At 33.7% G+C, this 16463-nt stretch overlaps 1 protein-coding gene across 1 annotated transcript in view; it reads right to left on the bottom strand.

Moving 5' to 3' along the window:
• Positions 1-16463, bottom strand: part of LOC142983688 (ABC transporter G family member 23-like) — a 69585-nt gene that overhangs the window by 1770 nt on the left and 51352 nt on the right. The window contains exons 6-16 of the mRNA XM_076130679.1: positions 9397-9487; positions 6098-6236; positions 5587-5687; positions 4637-4743; positions 4202-4323; positions 3734-3861; positions 3267-3441; positions 2690-2793; positions 1649-1731; positions 947-1100; positions 312-510 (exon numbers count right to left, since the gene is read on the bottom strand). Coding sequence (XP_075986794.1) covers positions 312-510; positions 947-1100; positions 1649-1731; positions 2690-2793; positions 3267-3441; positions 3734-3861; positions 4202-4323; positions 4637-4743; positions 5587-5687; positions 6098-6236; positions 9397-9487 — 1403 coding nt within the window. The remainder of the gene's footprint in view (positions 1-311; positions 511-946; positions 1101-1648; positions 1732-2689; positions 2794-3266; positions 3442-3733; positions 3862-4201; positions 4324-4636; positions 4744-5586; positions 5688-6097; positions 6237-9396; positions 9488-16463) is intronic.

The raw sequence follows: 16463 nt of genomic DNA, 5'->3' as shown, positions 1-16463 counted from the left end.
TTTGTGATGATTTTGATGAAGAAGATGATTTTCTACTTGGATCAGTTTCTGGATGTATGGATTGTTTTGTTGTAAAGCACAAAATTTTCACAACTCGTATAATATGACAACGATTCCTATACATTTAAAATTCAGAGAAAAATAGACAAGAAAATCTATTCAAAAGCACTTATTGTACTTTGTTTAAAAAAATGCTCTGCTATAAATAATAAGCTTTTCTCTACACTGTATCACTCCATTCTCAGTATAGATTATCTTTCAAATTATGCATTACTATTTAAACCAAAGTCAAAAAATGGTATTTCACTTACCGCACAGCAATATCATAGGATAGAAGCTGCCAGTTGCAACAAAGAACGATATCGTATGACTAGGGCAGTACACTGAGAGAAGGAAGCCATAGCACATGCCACAGATACCCTGCATGAACAGCAGTACGCCGCACACCAGTTTAGAACCCTCGGACGGTATACCGTAGCCGGCGAACGCGAGGGCCATCATTTCTACGGTCTGGAAAGAAAAAGAAATCATTAGAAATTGCTTTACTAACGTCAATAATATTGGAGTTAAAGAGGAGCTTTATTTTGAAGATATTTTGAAGGTACTATAGTGACTACAACCGTTTTTAGTGTACATTTTCTATTTACCCCATTGCCCTCAATGGGATAGTAATTTAACTTAATCAGGAATAGGTCAAGTGGAGGACCCAAGGCTCTACACTATTCGAGACAAAGAAAATTAAAAATTGAGAACATCTTTATGAGTTTGACATGAACCCGAGAATCGAATCTTAGACAATCATTGCGTTCTCTATCGCTGCACGGCATTCACCGTTGCAAGCACAACGGTAAAAATTGAAAATTAAAAACCTCCAAAATAAAATGAACAAAATCAAACACCTAAAAGTATTCAATTTGTCAATTTGCTCCAGACGTTAGTTTCATACCTGTAGCAATATAATAACAGACTGCAAAGTGATGTGAACGTTGAGCATCTCCCGGGGCTTGACGCCGGCCACCGCGCTGCGCTCCCACACGCCCTCCAGCCGGTCCGTGATCATCAGCGTCGAAGTCACCACCGCAGATAAGAAGAAGATTATACTGCAAGAAGAAAGTTACGAGTAATGAGATTCGAGAAGCTATCATTAATTTATTGACTAACGAGTAACTATCAGGAATGACTACTGGCAGACGAGTAGCAATCGGAAAGACCATTGACAGTCGAGATCAATTTTATAGGCATTAATAAATGGTCTTAGCACATTCTTAGGCTGATTTTAGTCTTATGCCGACGGCACGCGCACCGTCAGCGCCTATGGCCGAGATATATGAACTTCTAGGAAGCGTTTTTAAATGACGCGTAGCTATCAGCGCGCACAGTGGTCAGCGCCGATAGCTGCTTTCAGGCGATCAGAATGATACTGATACGCGCTGAGCTATGAGCGCTGACGGTGAGCGTGAGACTAAAATCAGCCTTAGTGTGTGTGTAGTGGAACATTATAGATTATCGAGTGACTATCGAGGTATTCTTCTTTCAACTATGGTGGATTCGGCTTCCAGTCTTACCAGATAAGGTTTGTATCTACTACTAGTGAAGGTTCTAATAAATAATTTCATACTTGATAATCCTTGTTATGTTTTATACTTACGTGATAAGAATCCCGGGTGCCATGAAGCTCACGATTTGAGGCTCACTCTTGCCATACACCGGCTTTTGGAAATGCACGGGAATCTGTATGCATACAATAATTGATCAATTCCTTGTTTATAAATCAAAGGAAAGGGTGTCTTGTTATATGTTTTTTTTTTTTAAATTTTAGTGAGTTGCCTCTAGATTAGGTACTGCCTACTTTTGTACTCCTCCATAAAAACTTTTCTTTAATAGAAATATTTTGTACTATTGCGCGAATAAAATAGTGGTAAGTTGTTAGGCATTGAAACATGATTTAATAAATAGAATAAATAAAATATTGTTTAATGGGAAATGGTGAAGATGGGACGACAATAAAATGGACTTATATATGTTTCTGAAGAATCTTAACATTATAATGTGATGTAATGAGTGTTACCTTGTGTCGTTTATATGTGATAAACAGGTCTGTTCTGAAACTTTACATACACTGAAATATATAATGTTTATATACAATAATATACATGATAAATGGTACATGTAATTGATGATGGTACTTACCGACAAAAATATATTTTAGGAAAATTAATAAATTGACTCAGGGTCTAACCCCTCCCTCATTTGGGAGGACACCCTTGCCCAACAGTGGGACTTTCATAGATTAAAATATAAATAAACTAATGGAATTATATTTGGTTAGTCATGCCGTGTATATAATGATACTTGTATACTTACAATTTATAAGATAGGTGACTGTACATAAATTGTGCAATATAAATAAATAATTATTATATGTAGAATCGTGAAAATATATTACATATTTGGTGATTTTTAAACATTAGAAAACCTATAATCAAGTTTCTTTCTACGTGGATATCACAGGTTTACTTTCATGAAACAATAAAAAATAAAATAAAGGGATGACGAGAAGATATAATTAGGCCTTATGTAAAATATATATGATACATTTCTACCTATCCATGTAAAGGTGCAAAGGCGTGAATATTAAGTATAAAATAATAATATATGTTTAATAATATAGTGTAGTGTATTGACAAACCTGTACTAAGTTTTCAGGTCGACCGCAAGCCTGCATCACTCGCCGTGTAAAGCTCTCATACGTCTTGTGTAGCTGTGTTTTGATGAAGTTCGATATCTGATGGTCTGAAATAGTACATAGAAATATTATGCTTACTTTTGGAAATATATTGTTTTAGAACGTACACGTGCGTATATGCTCGAGTACAAGTGTATACGTGCCTAGCGTGCGTGAAAAAAACATTGGCCTATTTTTTAACTAAATTAACATATTTTTTTTATAAAGTCGCGCTTCTTATTCTCGAAGATTAAAACTGACCGATTTTGTGTATGAATTAACCTTGTGGTGCTGTTAATATTGTGGGTGTTTATGAGACGAGTTTTTGCTTTAAGCGGACACATTACCAAAATATGGGTGTTTATAGAACATTTCATTCCAACCCGAAACCGTGCAGTTGTATTATTGTACACATTAAGCTCAAAAGTAACAAATATCCTAATAGAAAATGGAATTTATGTCATAGAATTAAAAATCTAGTAGTGTGCTTTAAGACCACTCGGGCATTATTTTGTTCAAACTAGTATAAAGGTATACTCACTAGTCATATCAAGCCACACAGCAACACTGCTGTCCTCAACGATGTCGTCATCCACGTCGCCTTCAGCTACTCTCTTGCCGAGCGCCTGACTGAAGTTGTGAGAGAAGTGTATGGCGCCATACAACTTGCCCGTTGCGACCGCTTGTTTAGCTTCCACAGATGAGTTGTATGAGCTCTGCAGAAAGATTATAAGAGATTAGGAATCAAATTGTGCAGTTAAGTTAAAAAAAAAACGTGATTTGAATAGATGAAGGTTCGTACTTCGTCTATAAAATCGGCAAAACCACATTATTGTTGTATGGGAAACCTACTTAAGTACCTATTTATTTTATTCGGTATTTAATTTCAGTTGAAATTCAATTTTTCTGCTTAACTTTCACGGTTTATGATTTACAGTCTGGTGACAGTCAGACAGGCGATGTCCACTGCTGGACCTAGGCTCAGAATTTAATCAAAATAAATCTTACCACGAACAGTTTCTTCTTCTCCATTTCGTCTAAGAACCAGCAGCTGAGCATGTAGAGGTCGCATGTGTCTTCTTCCAAGTTCTGCGTCACTGTCTGTAGACTGCTGTTCCTGCAGATATCTAGTCCGACTGCAAATACAAACATTAGTACAATATTTTATTTAGTCTACATTTCAAACGTGAAGAAGCGTGAAGAGATTTAGAAAAAAGTAGTAAATGACAGTAACTGTAGTGGTAATCCAGATTATCAGTTATCTGTGTACCTACCATTTTTTTTAGAATCTGTGTAGAATTTGGTTTATAAATTATCTGTGTACTAATTTTTTTTTGATTCTGCGTAGAATTTGGTGTAATAGCGTAACAAAAAGTGTATCCGTATAATAAGAAATTAGCTCTTATTTGGTATTTTCGTCTCCTAGTGAAAAAGCTCTACTTCTAGCTTATTTCTAAGTGCAGTATGGAAACTTACAAGGCGAGGATGCGGCTTCTTCGTTGACGACGGCGAGGTGCAGGTCCCGGGGGTCGTGACCCACCGCCGAGAAGAACGCCACCACTTGGATGATTGGGAATAGGATCGAGAATATCAGCCCTCTGTTCAGGAAGAAACAATATATAGATACATAAAATAGTATGACAAAGAAAAAAATGCTATTTTATATAAGAAAGAATTCGAAAGCTGTTAGGTTAGAAGTTGAGTCAGTGGAGACAACTAAAAAAAGTAATACATGAAAAACTAAAAAATAAATACTTGTTGATCCAATATGCTTTTTTAAGTTAAACAATGACAAAACACCTTGACTAGTAATCTAGGCAATGCCTTCTGAACAATGTATGAACTACTTTTTTTTAAGAAATCTTGTCTATCTTATGCCAACTTAGCCTTTAACTTCATCTGCCAACTTACCCAGGATGCCTGGAGAACTGCTGTATACTCTTGATAAACACAGCCTTATATCTCGACTTGGACAATCTCTTGCTGTCTTTAGGACTCTTCTCCTTCTTTGTTAACACCTAGAAGAATTATAAACAATGAGTACTTTTGCATCAAAAAATTATATAAGTAGCGCGCCATAATTATGTCCAGTAAACCAGTAATCGACTTAAACAATCTTTTTAGTAAGAATTCATTTTAAAATAATTAAGAATATACGCAAATATGTATACTTTTGAACATATTTTTGGTAGTAAGATAAAAAATGACACGTTTCTAAAATAATTACCTACCATAGTAAAATTATAAATAATAACTCCAGTTAAACTGGCTTTAAAATGTAATTAATCATACAAATTATCTGATTATATAAATAGTACCTCACTAATTACATGTACAACACAAAATAATTAACATAAATACAATAAAACCATCGTAAACTTACAAAAACAATTATTAAGGCCTAAACAGTATAAAATTAACACAATATTCGAAACTGAGAACAGTATAGAATTGAAAGATTAGGTAAGGGCAAATTTCTCAATTTATATTTAAGTGTCAGATAACATATCTGCTAAATAAAATAACATCAAATGTAAAATAAAACAACTGTCAAAATTCCATCTTATGAGTTATTAATAGTACGAATGTCTGCAGTCGATACTTTCGAGTAACGAGAGTTTGATATTGAAATTGTGTTTAAAAAATAGTTCACACAGAGCCCGCTAGAAGCTGATAAACATACAAAAAGCTGGTTTCAGATAGTCGATAGTAGAGAATCGGGCTACCGGTTTTACCGCTACTAAATATCTACCACTATTGACTATCGACAACTGGCTAACTATCCAGAAATTTTGCACGACGCACGTAAATCTGATCAGCTCCTCTATCGTGCTCCATAAGAACTATTTTTTGTTACTTACATCAGTACTGCTAGTGATGGTAGGGAAGTCCTCTCGGGAGTGGTAGCGGTTGTCGACCGTGGTCACGCTGTTGGGGATCACGTCGGGAGAAGATGTGAGAGCTGGAAATACATTACTTTTCTTGTTAATTATGATCCTTAAATACGTATAATCAATTTTAGAGAATAATGGACTAATTAGCATACGTTTTCGTGTCTTTTTTGTTGAAAAATTGTCCTATATTTTTTATTTATCTCCACGTCTTTTTGCATTAATATCGGCTGGGCAGTTTAGCCGTGGCCGAGATAGTCAGACGCACAAATAAACAAATTTGGGAACTTATAAATGGTATGGGTACTGAATTAATACCGTTACCTAGCGGTATCAATTTGGTAAACAATATTAAGACCAAAAACTATCAAAATATTTGATCTTTTGAGGGTCTTTAAATAGCATATCTTATATTTTTTTCTTTAAGTGCTTATATTCTTGAAGAATTTAAAGTTTCTATAAAGTAGTTTGTGGTACTTACTAGACCTCCGCCTAGGCATCTCATGTTGTCTGAGCGCAAGTTTGAGGAAGGCATCCTCGAGGGTGTCGCAGTCAAATTTGCGCAGCAGATCATCCGGTGAGTCTTCAGCCAACAGCTGACCGTCACGGAGTAGACCGATCTGATGGAAGAAAAGATTATTTGTCAGTCTGTAACATTATAGCCGAGTGGCAAGCAAGTTTTTTTATTTAAAAGGACTCCGACTAAGAATAGATTTTGTGTTTTAAAAACTTGCAAACATAGGACTTGCAATCTTCGCACAAATAACTGTCGCGGAAATCGAACCCGAGATCTCTCGACGCTATGGTAGTGGCGTAACACCTTAACCTTAACTACTGCACTGAGAGTTTAAAAACTAGGCATCAATAATTAACTTTTTGATTATGATAGAAAAAAATATATTATCCATACTTTCCATACTAATATTATAAATGCGAAAGTAACTCTGTCTGTCTGTCTGTCTGTCTGTCTGTCTGTCTGTCTGTCTGTCTGTCTGCTACTCAATCACGTCTAAACTACTGAACCAATTTGCATGAAATTTGGCATGGAGATATTTTGATACCCGAGAAAGGACATAGGCTACTTTTTACCCCGGGAAAATGACGCATTTCCCGGAAAAAATCAGAAAATTCAACAAAGTCGCGAAATATCAATATTATAATGACATTGAATTAACAAAATTCCGTTGCCATGGCAACTGTTTTAATGGCGGATATGCCTTAGCGCGACTTCGTTATACTAAGAGATATAAATAATTTTGAGAATATTTTTCGTGAAAAAAAAGCATATTTTATATCATCACGCTACGATCAATAGGAGCAGAGTACCTAACAGTAAAAAGTGTTACAGAAACATGGAAAATTCTGACCCATTCTCTCTTATGTGACGCAAGCGAAGTTGCGCGGGTCAGCTAGTTTTCTATAAAGGCAAAACAAAACGTGGTAGGGAAACCTTGATTGTTAAGGATACATTATTATTACATTACATTGTTAAGTTTAAGGAACACATCCATTTAAATTATTAAGTCGGGCGTGGTGTATTTAGGTTTTGCCATTCTCTCATTTCCTTAGAAATCCTTTACTCAGCGTTAAGGCAATAATAGATTACATGTATTTTATCGTAAAAAGGTGAACTTAAATAAGTCATAATATTATATAACTAACTATTATTATAACAGTAATATTATTTTGTAATATAATATAGAAACTACCGTTACAATAATATTTAGTAATGCTATTTATTTATACAATCAAAATAATGCGGTCTCAACTGTTTCGTGGGAACAGAAAAAACGCTTCTATGAAACCTATTTCAAGTAAACACAATCTGTTCTTTATAAGTAAAGTAAGTAAATATTTTGTCAAGGGTGGGAATAATGTCTTATAACTATTAAATCGTGAGATTTTATAGGTCATGGGAGAAGACCATGTTCAGCAGTGGAACTATGATTATGGAAAACACAATGTTGTTATAAGTATTTTGATTCTTTGAGTGGGATATAATATGGCTTATCGAAAGATATAAAAGACAATGTATGTTTTAAAGAATATTCTTCGGAATATATTTTAAAGGTTAATAATTTTTTAAGGGTTAATTGCATAATATTTCTAATTTCCAACCCAGTTATTTAACAATCTCCATACATACATATATTTCATCTTGCTCGGTTCAACGGTTTAGTATAGGTAGCGTGACAAACAGACAGTGCGACAAACTAATCTAATTACTAGTATAAATCATGCACGTTAACAAAATTACATACTTTGTAACTAACCTTCACAACAACACAGTAGCAATTAAAAACTAGCAATAATTAACTCATCCCGCTATAATTAATTATTCGAATAATTGATCCATCATGCGATCATTAATTCATCCTATTAGACCTAGACCTCCCCTAACAGATAGTCATCGGCGATTGCGATACAATTTCAAAGTTAATGTAACAGTGGGACTTAATTATAGGTCGTTAATGTAATTGTTCTAGCTAAGGAAGGGGTTGCAAACAGGCAGAGCGAGTTGCGGGGTGTGCAGCGAAGACACAAATTAAAATCTTATGCATCAAGCAAGTGTCTCTCCAATCTATATATATAAAAATAAAACCCGTTTTCCTTGGTCACGGCATCACGCGTGAATGTTGTATTTGTTATTATTAGGAGAAGGTTCTTACGGAAAAAAAATATTAAGGAAACCTCTCAGAAATATTGAAAAATAGACATTTAATGTTGCATATTTTAGGCGGTACGAAGTTCGCCGGGTCAGCTAGTGAAAAATAAATTAGGTTATTTTATCCAGTCTGTACCTAAATCTTTTTTTTGTATTTGTATTTTATTTATCCTAAGTTTTTCTTTGTTCGTTTTGGCATCTAAAGGGACTTATCGTTGTTACGCGTGCATAAGTCGCTATGTGTTAAAGTTTCTCTTGTAAAATATGTGACAATATTATGTGTAGTTATCTATAAAATTTAAGTTAGCAAGCGGCTGTTCGTTATTAAAAATCAATGCTATGTAAGTTACATTCTGATGCCTCTAGGTAGATTTTAGGCGTTTTATTGGATTTATGGTTTTTATAAGTAGTTTTTTAAAAGGCTTAAGTTTTTATTTCAACTATCGGATTCAAAATGACTATACTAGGCTGAAATCGCGTTCGTAAGACAATAATGTCGCGAATCGCTCCGCTAGCCGCTAATCTTGTCACAAAGTCTCAGTCTAATAAAAAGGCCTTGATAATGTTCTGTCATGGAAGTTTTCATTTTCCCAACGTTTCGCCATGCTTCATAACACCGGCTGACCGAAGTGACCGGGTATTCGGGTCATGGGACACATAGATTTGAAAGTCTTGTTGAACCTTCAAATTATTGTTTTAGTTGGTTAATATTTGTTGTTATGGGAATTAGATATGAATGGAATATTAATTAATGTGGTAATATTGTCATTCTAAAACACTAGAGTATTGGCAAAACGATGTTGTTATTTGTTTTCAGTATGCAATATTTTTATTACAATAAAGATGTCTGATTCGTAGAAATCGCTGCATATTTTATTTACAATTAAGGTTTACTGAAACCTCCAGTAGATTTAAATTCCCATTAAAATATGTATTTTAAGTGAAAGCTAACGTAAAAAAAACATACAATACCAAATATTCCTTCCCTAAGCCCTGTTATATAAAAGTTTCGATTGTCGATAGTACCGTCTGTACATAATCTTTGTAATATTGAAGTACATAAATGGGTGTTAATGTGGAGTTCAGTGGATATTCCTGAATTTCAGACGACTCACCTTGTGTGCCTGTTTCGTTTCGTCGATGTAATGTGTGGTGATAATGACTGAGGCTCCGCCACGAGCACATTCGGTTAAGAAGTCCCAGATTCTGTAACAAAATAATAGAAACTTTTAATAATAAATAAATATAAAAAAAATCTCATAGGCAAGGCAAATATCGCCCTGAAAGGGAGAGAACATATTTACATTTTCAATTCTAATAAAAACAAATCCTCTAGAATAAGAGATTATGAAAGATTTGATAGATTTAGATTAATTCCAAGACATTTTGTACAATCCTTTTTATTATTGTGAATAATAAATAAAAATATTTCATGGTGTAGACCAGGATTTAACGTTCAAGTTCATTCGTACTGTACATAAAGTGCCTATAAACCGACTTTGCAACACAAAAGAAGGTATTGTTTCAACCTACATTTCTTGCGTATAATAAGAATTATTCACCTATTAATATTCTCTACACATCGTATTTGGAATGTGAGATAATAACCAATAATAAAACAAGCGTGAGAACTAACACACTGATCTGAATTGTTTCTCAACGATATGGAAAGTGGCTCTATTTGTATTCAAAGCCTAGGTTTATATGCAATATTGTTTCAAACTTAGTGCTTAAGTTGCTTCATATATGACCTGAGTCATCCTATGTCGGTTATTTTATGGAGTTTACTTTATAGTGTACGGTAGTGCAAATGTTAAGATGTAGGATTTGCGAGTAATGGATCGTGGGTTCCAAACATACAGTTAGCTCCAGTAAAAGTATATGCCCCCAGACCCTAGCAAAAACCTCCGAGCATTGTGGTAAACAGTTTGATACATAAGTACATATGTAAATAAAAATACGCCTGTTTCCCATAGTGGTAGGCAGAGATAAGAGAACGCCACTTGACACGATCCCTACGAACTTTCTGTGCCTCATTCACATCCATACATCGTGTCATACAGGATTACCCGGTTACTATCTGATCAATATTTAGAAAAGGTGATACTTAAACCTAGTCTTTTAAAAACTTACGTATTAAAAAACATTAAAGACGATATCTCTTTCAGGTTTTTATATAAAAAAACATCATAGTGCTTCAGTATCATTATCTAATGCACAAAACTGAGCAATTTAGTGATTGAAAAAGATAAACAATATAATAGTACATCATTTAAAGATAATACGGGTTTCCCCTAGCACTTTTCAGTAATAGTTTTTTGTAAAATGAGCAGGAAAATTGTTTCAGTTGAATTATTGTAAAATCCACGTAAGATTTCTGATGATCTATAGAATAGTTATCCAGATTTTACGAGTCACTCAGGCAATCATTTTGACTCAAATTGTAACTCAGACAAGTACGCAGAGTTACAATTTGAGTCAAAATGATTGCCTTAGAAGCCAAAGCAGTGCGTACGAATACTGTAATCGAAGTTCAGAGTATAATTTTGTTTTTTTTGTGAAATTCTTCTCAAAAGTTATCAGGAATTTGGTTATCCCTTATTGCGCCACTGAATTTGATTTGTTCTTTATTATGGCAATGGGTTACTTATCACTTAAGCCCAGAATTAAGAATGGTGAATCGTATCAGTTACATTTTTCCTAATACCTTCAGGTATAAGAGTATTACAGGCGCAAAGACTAACAAAAATAATAAAAAACAGGCTTAACTTCGGTACTCAAAATAACATCAGTCCAAAGTGCGTAACATTTTTTACTTAGAGTACAAAGATTTTTTTATTTCAATAAGCATTTGAAGCATCATTTACATGTTATTGTGCTTTAAAATAGTCGTAGGATAATAAGAGATGTGCAAAAAACTGTAGGTTCATGTCCGTGAACCTTTTACAAGTGCGTAAAGTTTGCGTGAGAGGACATGGTCTAAAGATTTCCGTCCTATCATTAGTATTGTAGTGGAAATTTTTGCTATTGATATTTTTTTCATTCTGGTTTTTTAATGTTTTCTTTTTTATATTTTTTCTCTACAGCACTTTTACACTTTTATAATTTGCCATTGAAAAGCGGGACCTCTTAGCACAGGTATACTTTTTACTTAAAAGGAGGTATCTATGTGAAAGTTTTACAATAAATCTTATATACGAGATAACTCTACGTAGGATTTATTGTAAAAGATGTACAAGATAACGAAATAAGCATTTTTGATTTTATTTTTGACAACTTTTTGAAGTCAGTCTTGGCGCAGTAATTAGGAGGTTGTCACTATGCCGCCTTAATTCCTGATTCCACAAGAGAGTAGGTATATGATCGAAGGCTTTACAGAATCTCAAAAGCGAGACTATGAGCACAATAAATTGGGCCGGCAACGAAGAATTTTCCAGCAAAAATTGGAAATACTTTGACTGATTAAATAACATGAAAAGTAAAGTTTCTTCGAATACTGCTACGTACCGTCTGTAGAGACCGTACCTATCTATAGAGATAACCTTCAAAAAGCCATAGTGTTTTTTCTGTTTGATTACAAAACAAGCCATTGTTTAGCCCGTATCATGGATGTTAATATCGCAACATCTCCATACTCCACTGACCGGTCAAACTGGGCAGACGTGATCTGAATCACAATGTACTGTCTTAACGACTACGGATTTAGATGTACGTCATTATGTTATATTTAGGAGCTATTGCTGTTAAGTATATTTATTATACGTTGGATATACTTTCAGTTAAGTTTTATTGCCTTATGTATGTTTGTAATTATAGGATACTAGCTGACCCGCGCAACTTCGCTTGCGTCACATAAGAGAGAATGGGTAAATTTTTTTCCCATTTTTGTAACATTTCTTATTACTACTCTGATCCTATTGGTCGTAGCGTGATGATATATAACCTATAGCCTTCCTCGATAAATGAACTATCTAACACTGAAAGAATTTTTCAAATCGGACCCGTAGTTCCTGAGATTAGCGCGATCAAACAAACAAACAAACAAACAAACATACTCTTCAGCTTTATAATATTAGTATAGATTATTTTTGCAATATCCTGGAGTCTGAACTTCGAACTAGGTAGTGGTTAGTTTTGAAGCATATAATTTTAAGTACCTAAGTTTTGTCAGTGAAGAAATCTACAGATACGTACAACTCTAATAATTGTACTTCTTTATCTTTGTGTTTAGGTCTCATGAAATTGGTTTATGCGTTGTGTAAAATACTGGCTCTTGATTAACAGCAAGTTTAAAACTCGTAACGAAAATTACCCAGGACGGCTGTTAGTCGAGTTTTCGTGAAAAATGGCCAGTAGGTAATAGGCCTTAAATACACAAATATAAAACAAATTATTTGGAAAAGCATACAAACTGAATTAAAATATTTTTTACTCAAGCAAAGTAAAAGTAGCAACTTTGTTTTTCACTTCACATAATAACACGACACTTAACGCTATTTCACAGACATATAAAGGAGAAAATATACAATTATCTTATTCAACACTCATTGTACACGTTTAATTTAACAAACAAACTTAGATAGTTGTCTCAAATGTCTCCGGTACAAGTGATCACGGTTGCGTCATCACTCGACCGTGTAATTGCGATTACCAAACGTCGTAACAATTATATTGAACGTAGTCAGTCTTTGTAAGTAATTGTTTGAATGTAATGACGTATGTAGGTACAGTAGGATTGGACCGATTTGTTCATCTAGGAAACATAATCGATGATAAATATAAGAAAGTAAGGTTTATTTGGTATTCTAGATTTCTTTACAGTCATCCAGAACCAAATTATGTAAAAGAAAGTTATATTATTGAGTACTGTACGTCACAAGGAAAAAAAGAAAATTCTTAAACGATCATTTAGTCTGATGTCTGTGTGATTTAATTTGTCCCACAAACTTAATAATTGATGGAAGGTAATGTAACTTAGTATTTGTTACACGATCATTTATTCTATTAGATGACGCGGTTTGAAACTCAGAAGGCACAATTATATCTCTGTTATATCTTATCTATTACTTATTACTTTATTGGTTTTACTGTATTCTCGTGTTTGTATGTTTGTAAAGTCAACAAAAACAACACTCATACTCGTAATGTGTACTAGCTTCCGTTTGCGATTTCGTCTGCGTGAAAATAATTCCCAGTGTCAAAAGTAGCTAATTCATAACATCTCAGCCATCCTCAAACTTTCTCATCTACAATATCAGTGGGATACTTTTCATTTAGATCTTATTTCGTCGCGTTTCTATGCGTACACCAGTAACTTTTTGCGTGCCGTTATCAGAACAAAACCGAATAAAAAAGGTGCTATGTCCCAACGATTGCGGTTCAGAGATAGCTCGATTTACCAACAGACTTGCATCAATGACTGCAATGCCACCTAAGTGTCGCAAAACAAGTGGTTTTCGACTGATGATTTTTTTGCCAACGGAATTTTAATTGAAAATATTGATTGTTATCTAATATTTTACGGAAATTAATGAAAATTATGACATTTATTTCGCTTGGCTGTTTCATCAGCGTTATGATGGTGGTTTGATTCTCCGATTTGTGTTTACTTATTACGTTTGGAAGATAAAATTAGGTAGGTACCTACATAGATAGTTTTGGCTTAGTTTCGGAAAAAATGGCAGACGCCATAATACCCAATAATATATTATTAATAACTAGCTGACCCGTGTGACATAAAACGTATCAAAAAGAATTATTAGTCAAATTGCTAGAATCGTTCTTGAGTTAGGGTTAGCAACACATTTTACGATTCATTTTTATTTTGGTTTAAGTTTTCGAAAATGTTTACCCTCTTATTCATAAGCACACTACAAACCTATTTTAGTTAAGAAACTACTATAATATGTTTTCTATTTTTCATTTCGCTAAGGAGTGAAAGAAACAAAACTCTTTATAAGCCTTTCATAACTTCACATATTTTTATGCATAAGAGGGTTAAATATTTAATGTATTAATTATCGCGTAAAAGCTTTACAAATAATTACAAGTTCTGAGTAATAATTGGTAATATTTCCTTCATTGCCACAGTACATAAACAAAGGAACTAATAAAAGGTAACCTTACGCAACACGACGATTTCATTTTTATTGCAATCTTGACATGTCGAACAAAAGGTATGAGATAAAATATGACCTTGTTCAGTGCATAATGTTAATAATCATCAAGTCAATATTAATATGAAGGTATTGGTTCCTACAGTTGTGTTTAAAAGGGCATTAGTAACTTGTCTGTTGCGTAGAGGTCGCTGATTCAAATCCCGGGTAGGGCAAGGTAGGTGTCTTTAAATTTGTGTTGTAAAACTGACAGTTATTGCCCGAAATATAAAAGTTAGTTGTGCTTGTACTAGCTAGAACTAGAACTAGAAGCTATTCCGACAGTATATAAGTTAGGTTAGGTTAGCCGGATACTCGTTACCCGTGTCGAATTTCCGTTTCACCGGTTTTTCGAATGATAGAATTGAGAGTATGGTGTTTTATGCAAAAACGTACAATCGAGATCATTTAAGTTGACATTGTCTAGAATATGATCAAAGTTATTGAAAGAAGCTTGAAAATGTAGGTATTAAATCTAAAATTTGACGAGAAACTTAAGTGAAGGATTTTTTTACCGACTTCAGAGATAAGAGGATGTTCTCAATCGTCTGTACGAAGGTAACAAGGTGACCAACTTCTAGCAGGCTTAAGCCGAGACAAAAGTTAAAGCAAGTTTTTTTCATGGTCTGACGTGACAACGTGTTTAAATGAAGTAGTCTTCTCTTCAATAATATCATTGTTTATCAATCCGGAAGCCAAATAACCATACCATGAAGTGTCAATAAGGACTCATGGCTGTCACCCAAACGTATTGTTTGATCACGGATGTCCATTGTTTATCCAATCACAATCAATGATCACTATCATTTGACATGGACACGAAAGTATTGCGTCAATCCTATTGAATTTATTTAAGAAAATGTTTGGTAGTTTTGTGAGAAGGGCTCTGTATATTTTTATTAAGAAATTATGAAAAAAGACCTTCAATATTTCAACAGCGGTAAAACTCATAAAAAACGCTATTGAATAGATAAACTACCGCTAAATGTGATCATAAATCGGGGTTTAAACACGTATTAAAATAATCAGTCTAAGAGAAGAACTTACTTTAACTTTTATCGGGAGTTAGTAGGTCTGAGTTTCAAAGTTCGTTCGATTTTAAAGTTGGTCAGTAGTGTTAATTAATAAAAATGAGAATCCAATCAGAACTGCTTTCATTACAGGAGGAGACCCTTGCCTAGCAGTGGAACATTATAGGGAAAATTATTTGTTTATAATAAAAGTGAATATTATAATTTGAATTACGTTAATACCTACATAACAATCAGTAGGTTTTATAATAACGAGCAAAGTGAATTGACTGTTACTAAAAATGGCCAAAAAATAACTAAGTATGTAAGTATTCTTATCATAAAAAATATTCATATTATTATATAATATTTTTAATGATTTTTCTATAATATGCGCAATAAAGAATATATCTGTATATTGTATAATAATCACATTACGCGAATGTTTTCAAAAAAAGTCACCTTGAAGTCTACTTTTAGCATTAAAATAAATAAATGACAATCTCATATTTAATTTTTATTTTAGTCATAATGTTGTCATCATCAGCGCAAAAAACGCATCGCAAAGTATCACATTTATTCAGTGTTAAGTCATTATGTTTTTTACATATGGCAATACTGTTTTTTCAAAAAGACGACATATCATTTGTCTTATTAACAAATGCTTTGTTGTTTAATGACGGCAAAAAGTTTAGGAAATACATTTATGGTTAGGTAATTTGATTTTGGTTTTCATTTTAGTTATAGATGTCGCCACTAGTTTTCCTTGAAACTTTATTTAGTACTACAGACGCTTTCCCGGGGGCCTTTCGTGTGTCGTATATTTTTAAAACGTACCTATGGCTTATAACCTTCCCGTGATTGCTAAAGTGTAAAATATCGTCACAATCGCTTCAACCGTTTAGTATTAAAAGCCTATCAGATAGGTAAACAGCGTTACTTTCGCATTTAATAAACGTAATAATTTATGTAGTTCTTTCTTTATCTAAAAATCTATAGTTTAATTGAGATTTTTTT

The sequence above is a fragment of the Anticarsia gemmatalis genome, chromosome 24 (assembly GCF_050436995.1).
Source record: "Anticarsia gemmatalis isolate Benzon Research Colony breed Stoneville strain chromosome 24, ilAntGemm2 primary, whole genome shotgun sequence".
Classification (NCBI taxonomy): domain Eukaryota; kingdom Metazoa; phylum Arthropoda; class Insecta; order Lepidoptera; family Erebidae; genus Anticarsia; species Anticarsia gemmatalis.
The sequence above is the reverse complement of the archived record's forward strand: the minus strand, read 5'-3'. Positions and strand labels throughout refer to the sequence as shown.